The sequence below is a fragment of the Mus musculus genome, chromosome 1 (assembly GCF_000001635.26).
Source record: "Mus musculus strain C57BL/6J chromosome 1, GRCm38.p6 C57BL/6J".
NCBI classification, from domain to species: domain Eukaryota; kingdom Metazoa; phylum Chordata; class Mammalia; order Rodentia; family Muridae; genus Mus; species Mus musculus.
The window spans coordinates 71060609-71081746 of record NC_000067.6 but is presented as its reverse complement, the minus strand read 5'-3'; the positions used below and the strand labels follow the sequence as shown (position 1 = coordinate 71081746).

Sequence of the window (21138 nt, the reverse complement as noted above, 5' to 3'; positions counted from 1 at the left end):
TGGAAAGATCTCCCATGCTCATGGATTGACAGGATCAACATTGTAAAAATGGCTATCTTGCCAAAAGCAATCTACAGATTCAATGCAATCCCCATCAAAATTCCAACTCAATTCTTCAACGAATTGGAAGGAGCAATTTGCAAATTTGTCTGGAATAACAAAAAACCTAGGATAGCAAAAAGTCTTCTCAAGGATAAAAGAACTTCTGGCGGAATCACCATGCCAGACCTAAAGCTTTACTACAGAGCAATTGTGATAAAAACTGCATGGTACTGGTATAGAGACAGACAAGTAGACCAATGGAATAGAATTGAAGATCCAGAAATGAACCCACACACCTATGGTCACTTGATCTTCGACAAGGGAGCTAAAACCATCCAGTGGAAGAAAGACAGCATTTTCAACAATTGGTGCTGGCACAACTGGTTGTTATCGTGTAGAAGAATGCGAATCGATCCATACTTATCTCCTTGTACTAAGGTCAAATCTAAGTGGATCAAGGAACTTCACATAAAACCAGAGACACTGAAACTTATAGAGGAGAAAGTGGGGAAAAGCCTTGAAGATATGGGCACAGGGGAAAAATTCCTGAACAGAACAGCAATGGCTTGTGCTGTAAGATCGAGAATCGACAAATGGGACCTAATGAAACTCCAAAGTTTCTGCAAGGCAAAAGACACCGTCAATAAGACAAAAAGACCACCAACAGATTGGGAAAGGATCTTTACCTATCCTAAATCAGATAGGGGACTAATATCCAACATATATAAAGAACTCAAGAAGGTGGACTTCAGAAAATCAAATAACCCCATTAAAAAATGGGGCTCAGAACTGAACAAAGAATTCTCACCTGAGGAATACCGAATGGCAGAGAAGCACTTGAAAAAATGTTCAACATCCTTAATCATCAGGGAAATGCAAATCAAAACAACCCTGAGATTCCACCTCACACCAGTCAGAATGGCTAAGATCAAAAATTCAGGTGACAGCAGATGCTGGCGAGGATGTGGAGAAAGAGGAACACTCCTCCATTGTTGGTGGGAGTGCAGGCTTGTACAACCACTCTGGAAATCAGTCTGGCGGTTCCTCAGAAAACTGGACATAGTACTACCGGAGGATCCAGCAATACCTCTCCTGGGCATATATCCAGAAGATGCCCCAACAGGTAAGAAGGACACATGCTCCACTATGTTCATAGCAGCCTTATTTATAATAGCCAGAAGCTGGAAAGAACCTAGATGCCCCTCAACAGAGGAATGGATACAGAAAATGTGGTACATCTACACAATGGAGTACTACTCAGCTATTAAAAAGAATGAATTTATGAAATTCCTAGCCAAATGGATGGACCTGGAGGGCATCATTCTGAGTGAGGTAACACATTCACAAAGAAACTCACACAATATGTATTCACTGATAAGTGGATATTAGCCCCAAACCTAGGATACCCAAGATATAAGATATAATTTGCTAAACACATGAAACTCAAGGAGAATGAAGACTGAAGTGTGGACACTATGCCCCTCCTTAGATTTGGGAACAAAACACCCATGGAAGGAGTTACAGAGAGGGAGTTTGGAGCTGAGATGAAAGGATGGACCATGTAGAGACTGCCATAGCCAGGGATCCACCCCATAATCAGCATCCAAACGCTGACACCATTGCATACACTAGCAAGATTTTATTGAAAGGACGCAGATGTAGCTGTCTCTTGTGAGACTATGCCGGGGCCCAGCAAACACAGAAGTGGATGCTCACAGTCAGCTAATGGATGGATCATAGGGCTCCCAATGGAGGAGCTAGAGAAAGTAGCCAAGGAGCTAAAGGGATCTGCAACCCTATAGGTGGAACAACATTATGAGCTAACCAGTACCCCGGAGCTCTTGACTCTAGCTGCATATATATCAAAAGATGGCCTAGTCGGCCATCACTGGAAAGAGAGGCCCATTGGACTTGCAAACTTTATATGCCCCAGTACAGGGGAATACCAGGGCCAAAAAGGGGGAGTGGGTGGGCAGGGGAGTGGGGGTGGGTGGATATGGGGGACTTTTGGTATAGCATTGGAAATGTAAATGAGTTAAATACCTAATAAAAAATGGAAAAAAAAATAAAAATAAATAAAATAAAACCATGCAAACTTCAAAAAAAAAAAAAAAAAGAAAAGGACTGCATTGGGGAGATGTCATTAGTTCATCTGAATGCTTTTCTTCCTTAAGCACAGTGTCTGATGGTGTGTATTTAGAGGTTGAAAAGATTGTGTCTATGATCTGATCAGCCTCTGTCCACCCAACATACGCACTAAGTTGACATAGTGATTCCTAGTCAAGGTCCTTGGGTTAGGGTTAGGGTTAGGGTTAGGGTTAGGGTTAGGGTTAGGGTTAGGGTTAGGGTTAGGGTTAGGGTTAGGCAGTGTCAGAGTTGGGAATGGAGAGGAACCAATGAGTCCCGTAATGATTTGTACAGTAGGAACAGTATATCTCTGAAAGTTGCTCTCATTTGATTCCATAGGCATGTCTGATTATTAAGATTATTGGCCAAACACCTCCAAAATGTGGGGTCTACTTTTGAGACTCATAATTTCCTAACTTGACTTGTCTCCAGTTAGTGTGGAATAGTGTGTTGGGTCACTGCAGATGGCTGTAGCAGAACGTGACAAACTGGGCAGCTCAAGTAAAAGAGCCTGCCTCAGTTCTGGAGGCTTGACATCTGAGCTTCAGGAGTGTCTTCTCGGAGATCTGTGGCCCGTATCCGTGTTCACCGCATGTCTTCATGATAGTTACATTAGGGCACCCACCCACCCACCCCAGTGCAGTTTCATCTTGGATGAGTCTAATTTAGACTTTAATTAGATTACATTTGGAGTTGCAGGTATTAGTTATGGTTTCAGCGTATGGATTTAAGGAGTAGAAGGAAGGTCACAGTTTAATGCATAAATAAATAATTTGACCTTTTTAATAGTGATAGAATGGGAGGAGGCTAGAGTAACTTTGTAAGCTAATTGTCATCTGTTATGGCTCACTAGGCTGTTAGGTACCTTGGGGTTACAAAAAGGAGTAAGACTAGAAATTTACTGTAGTGAGTGGAGGGCATTTGAATCTTAGTATAGTTTTGTATTTTGTAGACAGTGGAAAAACTAAATTTCAAGCAAGATTCAGGGTAGGACCTGAGCCTTTTTAGAATATGTTTTTACTGTTTTCCTGTTTTGAACATTTCTTTTGGGGGTGGGTGGCTAGTAGGTATTAAGTTTGTTAAATTAAGTTGTATAAACATTTGAAGTGTGGGACTGGAGTTAGATCCCAGCACCTGCACCACAGGCCAAGTGTGCTATGCACACCTGTGACTGCAACTCATCGAAAACTGAGGGCCTCCTCTAACCATCTGACCTTTCATGCGTGCACAGGTGTGACCACTTACACACTCACTCACTTGCACGCACACATGCATAATCCAAAGAAGAAAGTAAAACTGGCAATGGGCCTTTGTGACCTTGATAGGAGATCACAGAAATGTTAGAGAAGTTTATTGAATATATCTACTTGATACCTCTGTTTTTGTGGTAAAGTTTTTTGTTTTTTATTTTTTCTATTTTAAGTTACATCACCATCAGATTTTCTTCTAAAAGTCCTCTCAAAACAAGCCAGCTTTGAAGGGTGTTTGGCTTTTCAGTTTTCAGGATTTTTCCCCCTGGTGTAGCTCCCTCTGTTTCAGTTCTTTATAGTTTCTTTAGTACATGTCCTGAGGGCCTGTCTTAGTTTAGTGAGGCCTTTTAAAACCAAATTTACATAGTAGGTGGTGAAATGTTTTAGCAGTAGAAGGAACTAGAAATTGGGAACCAGTGAGGGTTGCTCTTCCTTGTAGTAAGAACAGGATCTCACCTTAATTAAAATAAGGGTGGGCGACCGAGTGATTTCCTGCAGCCTGACTAACTCCAAATGATGATGCTCACATGGAAAACGATGAACCAAGTGGAGGGTCAGCAGCTCTCACAGTTTCTCTATCTTTAAACAAAAATTTGTAGCACATAATTTATCTTCCAAATGACCTTTGTTACTTGCATTTACTATAAACTATATAATTACTAGAACTAAGGTGGGTAATTAGGAAGAGCTTGTCAGCTCGTGGACATGGTGCATGGTATATTGGAGATGAAGCCAATTTATAGGAGAAGGTGCTAAGATGAGCTTCTAAACATCCCCACATATTTTCCTCGGTTCAGTGTGCTTTAAAGAGAAGAGGTTGTCATATTTTTCTGAGGGCCATTTATGGGTAATTTTACCTTATTCTTTAAAACAATCTTTTTTCTACTAATAGAGGTAAATTTAAAGTTGCTATTTTTCCCTTGAACCTATCATATTAAACAGCCCTTGCAGGTGCTGGTCACGTTTGTGGACCGTGTAGGTGCTGGTGACACTCAAATAAAGAACCTTGATTATGCTTTCACAGACCGCACTGTGCATTTCTCTGCTGTAGCTTTAGGAGATCCTGATCCTTCTGAAGTGACTCCTTAGTGTCTCATGTATGCTATGACTTCTTACCATGGATGGAGATGGATACTAGGGTGGCCACGGAGCTGTTGTTATTTTAAATAGATCTAAATGCATTCTAACTTATTTTAACCTACAGAATAAATATTCTTCAGGTGTTAATGTCACACAGATGGGATACAGAGGGCCTCCCTGTGATTTACTTTGTTTTTTTTTTTGTTTTTTTTTTTTAAATAAGGAGCTAGCTAGTCAGTTTTTCAACTTCTGTTTTGTGTTATAACTTACAATAGAGAATAATTTGGAAAGCACAATGTACATCATTATCATCCTTTGATGTAGATTAATGATAGGGGGATCACATTTTCTAATTGCTTCTCTTTTCTATGCTTATTATTAAATTTTGAGAAAAAAAAAAAAAACCTTGACCATGCCGCTCCTTAGTAACACACATATCTCTGCTCCTTAAATTTCATTGTATATTCTAAAATATTTAAATTCAGAGAGTAAGATTTTTTTTTTAATGTCATCATTAAGAAATTTGCTATGCAGAGGCAGGACCAATGTTTTTCTTCATGAAATGAATATGATAATTTATCAAGCTTAGAAGCGTTCATCCATAAAACAGTTGTAGCTGTTAATAATATGATTTATGTTCTAGCCACTGAATTGTTTTGCTTTTCAGTTTCATCTTAGATATGCTGCATAAAATCCAGAATTTACAGTTATTGTTTGTGGTTATCCTTGCTTAGTTAGATCAAGTGGTGTGATTAAAATTTCCAGGCAAAGGTGTTAGTACCCAAGTCAATAAAATGATTGCATGCATATAAATTACATACTTGTTCACTGTTTATTTGCTCTTTTATAAGTTAGGAAACATGCTGCTGATGTTGAAATTTGGTATTTTTTTTGTTTTGTTTTAGATTTGAGGTTTTTAGTTAATTGACTGTGTTATCACTGTGTAATTTTCTTTAGCTTCCCAGCTCTACTTTTTATTATAAACATGGAGAAATCAAGATTTGACTTGTTTTTCATTGAAAATGTCATCATCTGCATTTAAAATAATAAATTAAAACCAAATACAACTTTTCTCAGATGACTTGAGGATTAACCTTTAAGTCTTTGTAATCCTGAGGCCTTCTTAAGAAGCAATCCTTGGTAACATTTCATTTTGACCGTTCTCTAGACTCGAGATTGTATCACAAGTGGCTTGGTTTTAAAATCTACATATCACTGCAGAGGAAAGGCCTTGTTGAATTTAGACGTCTAGTCTCTTTGTGAATGGACATCTCATTCTTATGATTTTCAAGATCCTGTCTCAGTAACACTATAGACCATGGGTTTCTCAACAATTCCACTTCAATGGCTTTGGGGAATCTGCCCTCGTTCAGTTACATAGCTCTGCTTGTAGCCGGCCTTATTTGTTTACTGTCTTCAGTGCACTCACCCATGTCACTAGGAAGAAGTGGAGTCTTTACAGTATAGTCCAAGTGCTGTTATTGTTAGGCAGGGTCATGTGTTACATTCCTGCAAGGTTGAAAACTACTTACTTATTTTCCACTTCCTCTTCCTTACTTAGGGTGCTTTTTACCTGGTGGCTGTGTTTGTAAGATGGGAGGTGAAAGAAGAGACAAAGCAAACAATCCTAGGCATTTAGGAATTGGTGGTCGAGCAGTAGAGGAATAAAACGTAACAGTCCTTAGAGAACAGAAAGTCGAATTCATTGGTAGGTCAAGGTGGAGAAATTAATCCTTATAGCATGTTTCTTTTCCTTTTTTCTATCAGATTCAAAAGACAACACATCTAGGGCAAGTTTATTTGGTGATGCAGAAAGGAAGAAGAATTCAATAAAAATGTGGTTTAGTCCTCGAAGTAAGAAGGTTAGATATGTTGTGACTAAAGTGTCAGTACAAACACAGCCTCAAAAGGCAAAGGACGACAAAGCCCAGGAAGCCTCAATGTATGAATTTGTTTCCGCAACTCCCCCTGTAGCTGTTCCTAAGAGTGCTAAAACAGCTTCTAGAACATCTGCAAAAAAGCATCCAAAGAAATCTGTAGCTAAGATCAACAGGGAGGAGAATTTAAGGCCAGAAACAAAGGATAGTAGATTTGATTCCAAAGAGGAGCTGAAGGAAGAGAAGGTTGTCTCCTGTAGCCAAATACCAGTTATGGAGAGACCACGGGTAAATGGTGAAATAGACTTATTAGCAAGTGGTTCTGTTGTAGAACCTGAATGTTCTGGAAGCTTGACTGAAGTCTCTTTACCATTGGCTGAGCATATAGTGTCTCCAGACACTGTGAGCAAGAATGAAGAGACTCCGGAGAAGAAGGTCTGTGTAAAAGATCTTCGTTCAGGAGGGAGTAATGGAAATCGTAAAGGCTGCCACAGGCCTACCACTTCTACTTCTGACAGTTGTGGGAGCAACATTCCGAGCACCAGCAGAGGCATCGGTGAGCCAGCATTGCTTGCAGAAAACGTAGTGTTGGTTGACTGCTCTTCACTGCCTTCAGGCCAGCTACAGGTTGATGTCACACTCAGGAGAAAGAGTAACGCATCAGATGACCCCCTTAGCCTTTCACCGGGCACACCCCCACCTCTGCTGAACAATTCAACTCACAGACAAATGATGTCAAGCCCCTCCACAGTGAAGCTGTCTTCTGGTATGCCAGCCAGGAAAAGAAATCACAGAGGAGAGACCTTACTTCATATTGCTTCTATTAAGGTAGGCTGCCTACTCAGAACCAAATCTTAGAAAGAGACCAGATTTTTTGGCTCTTACTGTAACAAATACTTGAGATAATAAGAGTACAAACTTAATTTATCTCACAGAATTGGAAATTTCAGTTTGTGTTCAATAGGTTCTGTTGCTTTGAGCTTGTCATCATAGATGTGTGTTATGGAACAAAAGCTGTGTGTGCCCCCTCGGCCCACTGATGAGAAAAAGAGGGGATAAGGAAGGGGTGGGATCCCATCTCCTCTTCACGTCCAGTGCCGTGAAAACCTTAATGTAGAAGATGGAGGTGAGAGAGAGGCTGTGGCAGTGGAACCATGTCGTTAGCTACAACCTAGGCATCCTCTACTCTGAGCAAGTCAAATATTTGGAGTTAATTCTGGTTATGCTTCAATTGGTTTCTCTTAAGCCTGACTTAGAAAATTTCTAGTTTTGGTCATTCTTGTCATATGTATAAAATATGTATATGCACACATAAGCTATTGTAATGTGGTTAATGCTTCCTAAACTATCTAGTTAATAATTATTATGCTCCATTCAGTTTTCTATTAGTAAGATTGTAGGCTGATGTAGTTTCTATGTCTCTCTTTCTGGGAATTTTCAGACCACAGATCAAGCATTCCCTTAATTTGGTAGAGAATGTTATTCCAACTATAAGAAAAATTTACCTTTATTAATGAGGATCTCTAGAGCCTAGTGTCTAGGCCAGTGCTTAATAAACTCTTATGGAGGTTGCTAGAGAAAATGTTCTTTACTTTCAAACTATATAGTATGTGCCATATATTACTCTAGAGCAGAAATAGCCATAGACAACAAGTAAACCAATTAAAACAACTTGCGAATTCAGGTGGCTCCCTCACATACTGTAGCTTATATTCTGTTTTCCTAAGCATGGAAAAAAGCCAAAGTAGAACAGGTAGAAAAATTGTGGCATGATGGTGTCCTGGTGACTTTTCTTCATTGATGTGTTCATCATTACTTTGTGCAAGTTTTTCTCAGTTGGCTGTCTACTTGAAGAGTCTTGCCCAAAGTAAAGTTGTCTATTTTGTTTTCTTGAACCTAATTATCTGATATTGTTATTGTTATTAATTGACTTATTCTCATTTGCTACATTTAAATATGCATTGATTTATATTGTTTTTTTAATTAACAATCATGTTCTCTTAAAGTTTTATTGTGAGGCGAATGTGTTTTCCCACCTGTTTGTTTTTTGTTTGTTTTTACAATTCTGGGAAACACACAGGGCCTTACTCGGGCACTCTACCAAATAGCTGGGCTTTCAGCTTGTGTTTGAACTTGATAGATAGGATTTGGGAAGAAGACATATCAGTGGGTGTATCATCGTTGTTACCTTTTTAGAAGTGTTTTTCATTTAATTCTCACCTTAATTTTTCCATATAGAGCAAGAATGAATTATTTAGAAATATGAGGAAGTCAAGCACTATAATTCTGCAGTCTTATTTTAGCTGTGTGTCCACCTACTTCAGAAATAATTTGCATGGGCCTTAATATTACAGCTACCATAAAATGGAGCAAGGAGCAGGGACCGGCGTTTCTTGACACAGTGAATTCAGATTTGGTGACCTTTAAGGCAGCCAAACCAATAAAGGGGAAGCAGTGGGTTTATGCAGGTCAGAAGGAAGGCCTTCCCAGGCTGCTGCTGTATTGTTGCACATAGGTGGATTTGCAGCTGCCACAGTTCATGGTACTTGTGATGATTAATCTTGATTGTCACCCTTTTTGGAGCCTGGTCAAGTGGTTCACACCTGTAACCTTAGCATTCAGGAAGCTGAGGCAGGAGTATTACTGTGAATTGAAGGACAACTTGGATTATGTAGCTAGTGTAAGGCTAGCCAGAGCACAAAACAAACACTCTTTCCCAGTCACTCCACTCCTGATACCAATGTCTTTCTTAGTCACTGTTCTATTGCTGTGAAGAGGTACCATGATGAAGACAGTTCTTATAAAGGAAACACTTACTTGGGGGTGTACTTAGAGTTTCAGAGTGTTCATAATTATTGTGCTAGAGGAGTAGCTTGAGAGCTTTACTTTGAGGTCTGCAGGTATCAAAAAGAGACAGACAGACAGAGACAGATATACAGACACACAGAGAGACAGAGAATATGAGCCTGTCGGGGCCTTTTTTATTTAAACTGCCACACATTTTACTCCCTGATCCACATAGACTTGTAGTCACATCACAATGTAAAGTGTGTTTAGTCCAATTTCAAATGTCCTTTACATAGTCTTTCAGTCTCAACACTGTTTAAAAGTCAGGGGTCTTTTCTGAGACTCAAGGCAATCTCTGAATTGTAATCCCTTATAAAATCAGTTTCCAAAACTAGATCACATACTACCAACATACAGTGGTACAGAATACGTATTACCATTTCAAGGGGGAGAGAAGAGGGAATAGTGAAGAAATACTAGACCAAAGCATCACTGAAAACGAGCAGGCCAGACTTCACGTTCTGAATCTCCATGTCCAATGTCAAGGCGCTCTTCACATCTCCAACTCCTTTCAGCTTTGTTGACTACAACACACTTCCCTATCTTAGACTGGCTCCACACCCAGTCTGCAGCTCTCCTTGCCAGATAATGCTACACCTTTCACATCTTGGGGTCACCAATTCAATCCAGGCTTCTTGCAATGACTTCCCTAGGATTGCATGCAGGGTCTGCCCCGGGCCTAGCTTCAAAGGCTTTCCATAATGGAGGAGGAAGGTTCCATAACTCCTTGACTCCTTGAGCCAGAACCTTATGCTGTCCAGTTCTGCCACCTGAAATGTAACCCTCTTAATGACTTCCATTTACATAGCTTTGTCTTGATAGTTTCTAGGCTGAGGAAATCCCTCAGGTTTATTCCTTCACTGGTTGCAAGATTAAGGTGGATGTGGATGGTGTCTCATCCTTAGCTCACCACTCCCTTTATTCCATTGAGCATTGAGCCTTTAACACTTTAACCCTTGTTGGGCACCAGACATGGCCTCAGGTTACATTTCCTGGCACTGTTTTCTCCTCAAACTTCGATTTATACTTGTCTTTGCTTCACTTGCTCCTTTTCATTGTAGGTGTGTATAATAGTGATCACTAGTAACCACACAAGGAGTCAGTACAAGGCTATCTGGAAATCTCTGCTTGTGCCATTAATCCAAAACTCTTCCATTTTATCCCCTTGCAGTTTTTTTAGGACATGATCAGAAAGCAGCTATATTCTTTGCCAGTATATTACAACAATGTGGCCAGCCAACACTAGTCTTTCCTTCTGAAACCTTTCAAGCTGGGCCCCCACATTTCATATCACCCTCTGCACAGTCATCCATGCTCCTGCTAAGATGGTCTATTAATCATTGTTAAAGCATTCACTGATTTTCTAGTCCAAAGTCTTCCATATTCCTCTAAACAACAGCATGGTCAGGTCTGTTACAGCAATATCCCAGTCCCTGGTAGAACCTTCTGTTTTAGAAACACTATGGCATTATCAGCATACCTCAGTGTGCCTGTGAGACAGATAAGAAGGTCTCTGACCTAAAGAATGGTCAGCCCATTGGATAATTCAGTCTTTAGAGAAAGTGGCTCATTGATAGTGTATACTTACAGGCATATCTTACACTAGCCTTTTTTTCTGATATTTCTACTCCTCTCTGCCTCCTAGTTGCCATGATATGAATTGCTCTATGCTACTTCTGAGCCACAATGGACCAAAGCCCCAAGGACAAAATAAACCCTTCTTCCTATAAGTTATTTCTGTAAGGTATTTGGTTATAGTGTTGTAGAAGTAAGTAACATAGAAGCGATTGATTTGTCTTTCAAGAAGTAGGTTTTCTGAGAAGTGTAAGAGTCTGGCATTCCATGTTGTTATGCAGACATAATAGATGCTACTATGTCATCTTGAAGGCATGGTGCTGAGAATCTAATGAATTATAATTCTGAGTAGATAGTCACGGAGAGGCTCTGCTTCAGAGTATACTTCCAGTCTGTTCTGTTATATTGTATGTGAAATCACGGTATTTTGTTTCCTTCATGCTAGCGTCATGAGAAAGTAAAAGACACATAAGCAAACAGGGATCTGTGATATGTTCAAGATTTTATTTCTGGAACATCACATGGAGTCAGCATCTAACTCCTTCAGTTGGTCTCCCACCTCTGCTCTTGTGATACTAGTAACTTTTTTGTAGCGTTGAGTTGTCAGGATTATTTATTTATGAAATTACTTTCTTCTGTAAATTTTAAGAAGCCAGAGAACTGTTTACCATATTGCAGAACTCCATTCGTAAAGGTCATTTTGTTTTCTCTTTTAAAAATGACATCTGTCTTAGTTAGGGTTTCATTGCTGTGAAGAAACGCTATGACTACAACTCTTATAAAGGAAAACATTTAATAGGGGCTGGCTTACAGTTTCAGAGCCTGAGTGCATTATTATGGCAGGAAGCATGGGCAGTGTGCAGGCAGATGTGGTGCAGGAGAAGGAGCTGAGAGTTCAACATCTTGATCCACAAACAGCAGGAGAACTGTGTCACTCTGAGCCAAGCCCTGAACATAGGAGACCTCACAGCCCACCCCACAGTGACATACTCCATCCAAGGAAGTCATGCCTCCTGGTATTGGCACTCCCTATGGGCCAAGCATTCAAACACATGAATCTATGGGGCTATACCTATTCAAACTCACACCATCTAATTGGTCAGCCGGTGTTAATGGAAAACTTAGTTGTGATGATTATGTAAATTTTATTGTACTTAATTGTAATGTCCTGTTGTCTTTAATGAAGATTTTTTTTTTTTTAGTGTTGTTTTAGGAGCATGTATTCTAATAGAGCAAAGGAAATTTGTTTGTATGCTTTTAGAAACTTAGTGTATGTTTCTGGAATATGCACATATTCACAGTATGTGAGACCATATGAAGAATTTTTCTTTTTACTACAAAGATGCAGATATACAAATCCACTTGGGCACACACTCCTTTATTTTGGGGCCTTTAAAGTATTGCTTGAAAATACCAAAAGCATTTAAAATTTCTTGTAAGTCTTCCTAAATACTTTCTTCAGATGATTTTCCCCCCCCTCAGGGCTTTAAGGAAATCTCAATTATTCTTTTAAGTTGTAAGGAATGAGAGAGTTCTACTAAAAAAATAATTCTCCTAGAGAAGAAAGTAATTTAAAGCAACAAGAAGCAGAAGTTAATTTATTTCCTGGAAACTTTATATCAGTGCAAACTCATCCAGTTACTGTGGACACCTCCTAATTATCATAATTTTATTTATGTGTGTGACATTACATTCACATGAAGTAGAAAGATGAAAATAAGACAAACTTTTTAGTGTTAGGGAGAAGAAAGCATCTTGGGTCTAAAGAGCTAGCAGTTTGCTAATCAGCTGTACATTTTAGGGGTAGACTATTAATAGAGCCCTACCTTTGATGATACTCAGAAGTGACATGAAAGCAAAGCAGGGAGCCCAGGAAACAGACTCAGTCTGTTTATGTCCCTACCACTGCCACTTGGTTGGTTCCTGTTGACAATTCATGAGTGCTTCTGCTGTCTTTTTTTTTTTTTTTTTTTTAATTATCCTCAAAGAGCTGGTTTTATTTTGCTTGCCATTACTGATAACAGTTTTAGGGGAATTTTACAAATGTCATCCCACTGTATAAATACGATAATTTCTGCGCCAGTTGATAATGATAAAAGCTGCCCACCTAGATTAGACAAGTTATCCCGATTATTCTGTCCTTTATGATATCATATCTGTCTATGGCTATTTAAAGCCATGTTGGTTCTGAATCATCCTGTCAGCCACTCAGTCTCCATCTTGCTTTCTCCCTCTTCTTCCTCTTGCCTCTCTGCCTCTGCAGCCCTTAGCTCCGCCTCCCTTTTCTTTGTGCAATCACAGGCCTCCTGCTGCACTAATATTTTAATGTAATCGGACGGGGAAAATCCTGTTACACTTTCCCTAATGCTTTAAGTTGCTTTTTTAAAAGGAGGTGGTATGTTTTATAGCTAGAGGGTTTTTTTTTGTTGTTTTTTGTTTTTGTTTGTTTGTTTGTTTTTTAAGGCTTTAAGGGTTGACCAATACTTTAGTTTGTAATCAAGTATGGTAGATCTATGCCAGATCCTTCCACCCACATTGGTGGGGAATGCATGTGATAAAGAGCCTGCAGTGTTTTGTAGTTTGGAAATTGTGTTTCTGGACAGAGGAATAGAAACTAGAAGGTGGTGTAGGACGTGCTTTTAGTAGCATGCACAGAATTTTGAGAAGAGAGATTATGCAAGCCCAATTCCTAGCCTTATCTCCTTTGACAAGGCTCACTTTGTTAAAGGGTAGCAACAGAAGGAATCTTCCATCTTCCTTCAGTTCACTCACCTATATTAGGATTTCCTTAGATAAAGACACAGAAGACACAGAAGGCTCAGAATCAGAAGGAGACTTAATTTTCATGTCATTTAATAATTGAAAGTGTCTTAACTTGAAGGAAGAATGAATACTTGTCTCCAGTCCTTTACGCCATCTTAACTTACTTATTTTCAATATCTTGTTCATCTCCTTTGAAAGCAGGCTCTGATACTACAATAATGACTGCAGCTCTTTTCCTTCTGCCCTCCCTGTGTCTGAGACACTGTTGAAAAGTTACTACGTGAGCCTCTAGAGACAAATGGAAACGTATTCAGCTAGTGAGAAGGACATGTAAAGAATATCATGGATTTAATGGAAGCTGTATTTCCTACCATTCAGTTAGCTGATAATGGGTAATGGTTTCAGTTTCAAAACAGAGGATAAAATTAAATGCTGATTTTGTGTGTTGTTTGACTGTTTCTCTCAATCCCTTTCCTGGCATTTTAAACCGCAACTGCTTCTGCCATGAAGATACCTTTGGTGCAAATAAAGTGAATATAAACTAAATTAGTGACTTAGGGTAAATAAAGTAATGGCCAATAAAACAGTAAGTACTTTTTGGCAGTTTTAACTTTGGTTTTATTAGCTAATTTGTTGGCTGTAAACAGCTTTGTTTATTTTAATGCTCAGAAATATTTTGATATATGTTCATAATGGCATTTTTGCAAATGAAATGATTACTTGAAGTTTAGGATAGGCTTTGGCTTCATTTTGTACCTTGAACTGCATTTCCAATATGGACTGCTAGAAATATTCAAGTACAGAGCAAACGACTTGGCATCTCAGGACTTTAGAGACAGATATTCTTGGCTCATGAGCAGTAGTCGGCATGTAAAGGGAAAGATAGTTTTGACTTGAAGAAGACAGAGTCTTTATAATACAGCCCCAGTAGCCCCATTTCATTCATGATATATTTTAATATTCTTTAATTTTTTTCTTTTTTTTGTTATTCTACCAGGGTGATATACCTTCTGTTGAATACCTCTTGCAAAATGGAAACGACCCAAATGTTAAAGACCATGCTGGATGGACACCGTTGGTAGTTTTCCTTTGTATATCTTTGCAGTCCTGCGATCTCTTTGTTTTGCTCATTCTTCTTATGCTTATGGTTCTAGTTTATGGTTTGTGGTTGTTCATATATCATGCTCTGCCACCTACACTCTTTTTAGTCTGAAGAATTTATGCTTTGACCAAGTATGAAAAGAAAGTTATTTTTCATCTAGCTTTTCAGTTGTGACAGGAAAGTAATTGGTTACCTTTTGAGTACTTTTAGATATAGGAGTCCAGCTTCACTGCATCGTTGGAAGTCAGCTCATGTGTGGAGGTAACAGCTATGGCAGACATGGGGCTGCGCTGTGCAGCATTGTGTGCTACTGGAACCAGAGAGATTGGGTTTCCTGGGTCAGTATAGTCAGGAAGATAGGATGTGATTAACAGGGAGTACTTGGATCTTGTTTTACACTCTATCCGTTTACAGAGGCAGGAGTAGAAGGCTTTGTCCTAAATATTTTAAAATGTCTGTTTATTATTGGTAGCATTGATTACAATGTGAAGAATATTCTGGAAAAAGAATGGAAAACATACTTGGAAACAGTTTTAACTTGTGTTAATGAAGACCGTAAGCACTGGGTTAGAATGCAGCCCAGAAGTGTGTACAAAGAGCGGCCTTTATCTTGTAGACCAGAATTTCAGTATAGAAATGAGACTCATTAGGCCAGGTACAAAAGTGGCTTAAAGGTATAATATATAAATATGTTAAAATAAATACATAGTATATATAAAATAACTTCTTGCCAAGTTCTTAAGCCAAGAGGGCTTAATCTGGATTTAGTTCATTGTGTTCCACAGGCTAGCTAACATGGTAAAGGAACATTAGCTGTCACACTTAGTCATGTTCCTTCTCTTGACACTGACCCCAGATTCCCAGTAGTGTCTCTCAGCAGAGATTTACATGTCTTGTAAACCTTCCTGGGCTGTCGCTCTGCTGGGTGACTAGGTGCAAATGTTGGGGTGCAGTTTGGGGTATGGACGAAGCACTTAGTTCTCTTGAGCTTTGGAGAATTCCCTATCTCTGTTTGATCTGCTCGTTCCACATGAAGAGTCTTTTTGTGCTGTTGTAATGTGTAGGAGAACATAGGAGCTGAAGTTGCTCTAAAGCACAGTTTTTCAAGAAAAGCAGGTGATCCAAGGCTTGTCCTTTCCCACAAAGTACATGGATTTTCACTACTGCACATTTTACCATAAAAATTACGATAAGTTTTTCAAGAAAAGCAGGTGATCCAAGGCTTGTCCTTTCCCACAAAGTACATGGATTTTCACTACTGCACATTTTACCATAAAAATTACGATAAGTGTCTGTCAACAGCCAGAAAAGAGTTCTATAAGAATAAGTTGACCGACTTGAGTTCCCACTACTTTCTCTAATGTGTATTTATTAACACACTGTTTTCCCATCTTCTTCCCACTTGCCCTATTTGAAACTTTGTTTGGATTAGCATGAAGCCTGCAGTCATGGGCACCTGAAGGTAGTGGAGTTGCTGCTCCAGCATAATGCCCTGGTGAACACCCCTGGCTATCAGAATGACTCGCCACTCCACGATGCCGTCAAGAGTGGCCACATCGATATAGTCAAGGTGTTACTGTCCCACGGTGCTTCCAGGAATGCTGTGTAAGTATCTGATTTTCAAAATGGATTTGTGTTCCTGAATGGTGATGTGTACCGAAGCAGTAAATACCCACGTTGGTATTTTGGTCTCTTGTCTTCCACAGCTAAACTTAGATGTGCTGATCACTGTGTGTGTGAATCCACACTCATGCTCTCTTCCTCAAAACTCATACACTTCAGGGAGATTTAGTCTCTTCAGAAACAATTTCAAACACATCTACAAACCTCAGCTTTATAGACAAATTCACTTAGTGGTTATATCCTGTAGATTGAGTCATATGTAATGAAAATTAGATATTTAATTTTTTGATACTTAATAGAAATCTGATTTAATTTTTTGTGTTATTTAATACTTTAGACTCATTTTAAATATTCTGTTATCCCTTTCTGCATATTAGTCCAGCAAAAGTCAAAGTGTAGAAGAATTCAGATATTGGGTGTGCAGTTGAATTATCTCCCAGATTTTTCACATTATTCAAATGAGTCTCTGAGCAAATTGTTTTGCAGTGTCAGGGCACAGAGGAGCATTAGCGAATGCTGGGGCTGCATCTTCAGATTACTATTGTCAAGAGGCTCGCAAGCAAATGCCATATGCAGATTTTATATCTTTAATCTGTAACTTGACTCCTGTCTTTCTATATGTTATTTTACTCTTTTCAGTTAATTAGGCAGTTGAAATGAAAATGCAAGAATTGCTTCTTTGTGCCCTCATTGCTTTTTAGGCTTCAGAAGAGCACAACAAAAGCTTTACCCTTGGTAGAGAGATAAGAAAAAGCTACACCATGCAGATCCTCTGGCTTGTAATTTTAATAGGTAGCCACTTAACACAGTTGAAAAACAATTTACCAATGAAGAATATACCATACCCTAGTACATTTAGCTTCAACAAGCTTATCAACTCTTCTTAATTTCCCAGCACAAGTTGTAAGGTAGTTGGGTCAAACTCTGGGAAAGATTATGTATGTACGTATGTATGTATATTCCCACCTCTTGTATGTGTGTGTGTGTGCGCGCGCACGCGCGGGTGCACATGTTTTTTTCTGTTTCTCTGCATTTGTATATAGGACTCTCATAATAGAGGTAATATATAACTATGTGCAGACCTTATAGATATGACCCTCCTGGGGGTGTAGTAAGCCGTTTGATAAAGCAACTGGTTGCTCGGGTCGGGTGAAACAGAGTACTTTCCATCCTAGGGTTCTTAAATCAGCCGTGACTACTTTAATGAATGGAGCACTGGTCGTGTTAGGGAACCCAGCTTTTATTTGCGACTCCATTATTGGCTTTATAGCCGCAGGCAGGTTAATTTCTGTGCTTTGGTGTCCTCACCTATAAAACATGGCGCTGCCTGCTGCTTTTCTATTTCTTCAGAGCATAGTGAGGATTAATGAGCCAAAACACAGAGCCTGTCTTGTGGTTTGTACACCATGATTCTTCACTGCGCTGTGAGGATTTGTTAATATACAAGGAGTGGACACAAGGCAGGGATCCAGTCTGCCTTCATCGGTACTTTCTCAGAGATCAGGTACCATTTTGTCATGAATGGCCTGACCTAGCAAAGTGACACAACTAGGTATAGCTAAGCACTGTGGTAGACCTTTCTGCATTAAAGGAAATGTTTGTGTCACCGTCTGATATTCAGGGGCCAGTAGCTATCTATATTTGTGAAGCTCTTGGAAATCACCTCTCAGCAATAAAGTCTTTAAAGGTACTTAATTTTTACTAATTTAAATAGCCACATGTGTCTGGTAACTCCTGTGTTGTGTCAAATGGTTGGTATAGATAGCTCAGGTGGGAGGAGGATTTATTTGGTAAGAGAAATTGAGACTGTTGTTGGATAAAGGATAATCGGATAGATGGAAGTGTCAATTTAATATGGTGTGGTTGCTGTCAGTGAACATTTATTCTTTCTTTTGTAGCCTCTTGGTTATCATAAAATCCTCTCCTCTTGTAGTGTTTGTGTGAGTTTGTGTGTGTTAAATGTGTATGAGCTGTTGTTCACTTGATTATCAGTATCATGTTGGTTTCCTTTTCAAATTCTTTTTCTTTAATTCATCCCCCATACTGGATAAGTGTGTGTTGAATTAAACTTTGTAGTCATGATAAACACTATATAAATCTGACCAAATATTTATTTATTTATTTGAGATAGGGTTTCTCTTTGTAGCCCTGGCTGTTCTGTTCTGAAACTTGCTGACCAGGCTGGCCTCGAGCTCAGAGATTCACCTGCCTCTGCCTCCTGAGTGCTGGGATTAAAGGGATGTGTCACCACCACCCAGCTCCCTTTCTTAATTTTTATGTCCTTAAAACAAAAGGCCACTCTGCCTCCTGCCCTTTGTATGTGCTTTCATTTTGTCTGGAATATTCATTTCTGATTGCCAGTAGCTCATCCTTTGATACCATCTTAGATTTAATTTCATTTGTATTCTTTGTTAGTTTCAGATGTCTATATATGGTGCCTCTTTTGTCAATAAGGTTTGGGTTACAGTATATTTTTTTTTGTCTTCCCATTCGGTTATTTGCTGTATGGACCAGGTAGGGATCATGTCAGCTATCCCAGTCTCTCTCAGTTACCTAACATAACCAGTACTCAGGTCTGTGTGTAGAGAGTCAGTGTTCAGTGAGCAAAGAAATATTTCTTCATCTTTCAGTAAGTATTTGGATGAGATTACAATTTCGTCACATTTTAAAAATACCCTTTTAGTATTGTGAATGAAAATGAGTAGAATCACCCATTGCAGTAAGTTGGCAAATGTCACCATTTATTTAGCATTTCCCCCATTTCTTTAAGCATTCTGCCTTGTGTCTCTTAGGAAGTTTTTAATCTGTTTTGCATGTGTGTATGGACAGATGTGTCTTAAGTACCAAGGCTGTATTAGGTATTTGATTTGCTGGATCCCCTAATGAATTAATGATTTATTTTATTTTATTTTATTTATCTGAGTACACTGTAGCTGTCTTCACACACACCAGATGAAGGCATCAGTTCCCATTACAGATGGCTGTGAGCCACCATGTGGGTGCTGGGAATTGAACTCAGGACCTCTGGAAGAGCAGTCAGTGCTCTTAACCACTGAGCCATCTCTCCAGCCCTAGATGATTTGTTAATAGACATAATTCTCTCCCTCTCTGTCTCTCTCCCTCTCTCTGTTCCTTTCTCCCTTCCTCTCTTTTGTGTGGGTATAGTTACTCTTCTGGACACCCTCTGTTACTTCCCTTCCTTAATGTCCCAGAGTTTATCGAGGACCAATGGCTGTCTCTGGCCATGGGTTTGGAACTATTCATTAGAGTATGATAGGCTCACGAGTGGGTGCACAACTGAATAGGATGCTTTCCTCTTCCCAGAATCCATTAGCTGCCAGTAGTTCAGTGTAAGTGGTGTGGGTGCTTTGTGAGTCTCTTCTTCATCCTAGCTGACTTTTGTGCTGGCTCAACTTGTGTATGTCCAGTGCGTCCGAGCTAGTACGTACAAGCTCCTTTGAGTTTATGTTTGCCATGGTCACGTTATGCTTAGAAGTTAGCATTGTTGTAGCTCTTGTCCCTATCTTCAGGTTCCCATATTCTTCCCATCTCTTCTGTGCCAGTGTTAAGAAAAGGGGATACACGTCTGCAGCACTCAGCCGTTCTTTATTCTCAGTATCGTGTGTGGCCAGGACTCTAGTGTCTTTTTTTTCCTTTCTTAAAAACAAAACTATATTTTGTGTTATTAAATGATTTTCATCTTTATGAGATGATTACACACTTTGTTGTTCTCATGACACTTTTATTCATTTCAAAACATCCTTGTGTTCTGGCATAAACTCGATTGATACTATTGTAATATATCTTTTTTACTCTTTTGAAGCAAAGTCTTGCTTATTGTCCAGACTAGTCTGTTGAACTCCTGGGCTCAAATGCCTTAGTAACTGGGTAGTAACTGCTGAGTCAACAACTCATCAATATAAGTAGTTATTGAGGCTTTATGGAAGGTCAGATGTAGAAGAAAGGCTAGAACATCTAATATTGCAAAGCAAATGAGTTCATAGGCATCGTGTTGCATGTGGAGAGAAGGGAATCTTGAAATGATCTATCTAAGGCAAGGCATGTTAGGGATTAGTGATAGCCAGTGTAAAAACGTGTATCATTGATATTCTACATTTACTAATGTCATCAGTGGAGTCTTCCTAATCCTAGTTTTTTTCATAGAAGCTATGCTCTTCAACTGAATTTTTCTATTGTTTTGACCCTAAGTATTTATAATTGCAGAGGGTAGGAAGTAACATGTCTGCCTACTTTAGAATTTACATTTTGGTTTGAGTTATCTTCATTTTCTTGTATCTCATTGTTGAAGTCACATTTTGCTGGAGTGTTTTATAATGTGTGTTGAACTTGTACTGTGTAAACTTCATAATACTTCACATTTGTTCTGATTTTCATTTATCTCTGTATTTAATTGTGGGTAATTTATCTTCTGTTAACTAAGAATTCATTGTCCAAGAGTAAAACTAATTTCATTTTAATCTTGGCTAATGAGAAAGAATATGCATCTTTTATAGTACGTGTTATCCAGTGATTTTTGCACTGATAGTTGTCCAAGCTGCATTTGCCGCTTGTCTTTCTCCGTGCCTTCCTACAACCCCTGCAACCCTTCAGCTGAGATTGATGCTGTCACCGTAGAACTGTTTGGAGTATGTTGAAAACTTTATACGCTATCCCTCCTTCCCAAATATTGGAACTGGTGATTGGTTTCCTGTTAAGAGCTTTCCCTTGGATGGACATTGAATTCTCAAGTAGAAAAATACTATATGGAAGGTTGGACCTATTAATTGTTTTCTTGCCCTAGTAAATTTAAAAAAAAAAACAGATCATATACAGCAAAGATAACTGTTTTGTA

General features: G+C 39.1%; 1 protein-coding gene across 4 annotated transcripts in view; it reads left to right on the top strand.

Annotated features, from left to right (window-relative positions):
* Bard1 (BRCA1 associated RING domain 1) overlaps nt 1-21138 on the top strand; it is a 75607-nt gene that overhangs the window by 21395 nt on the left and 33074 nt on the right. For 2 of the 4 annotated variants that reach the window (NM_007525.3, XM_006495632.4), the window contains exons 4-6: nt 6267-7204; nt 14559-14639; nt 16096-16268. In NM_007525.3, coding sequence (NP_031551.1) covers nt 6267-7204; nt 14559-14639; nt 16096-16268 — 1192 coding nt within the window. The remainder of the gene's footprint in view (nt 1-6266; nt 7205-14558; nt 14640-16095; nt 16269-21138) is intronic. The other 2 variants (XR_003947336.1, XM_006495631.4) reach the window with 1 other exon arrangement.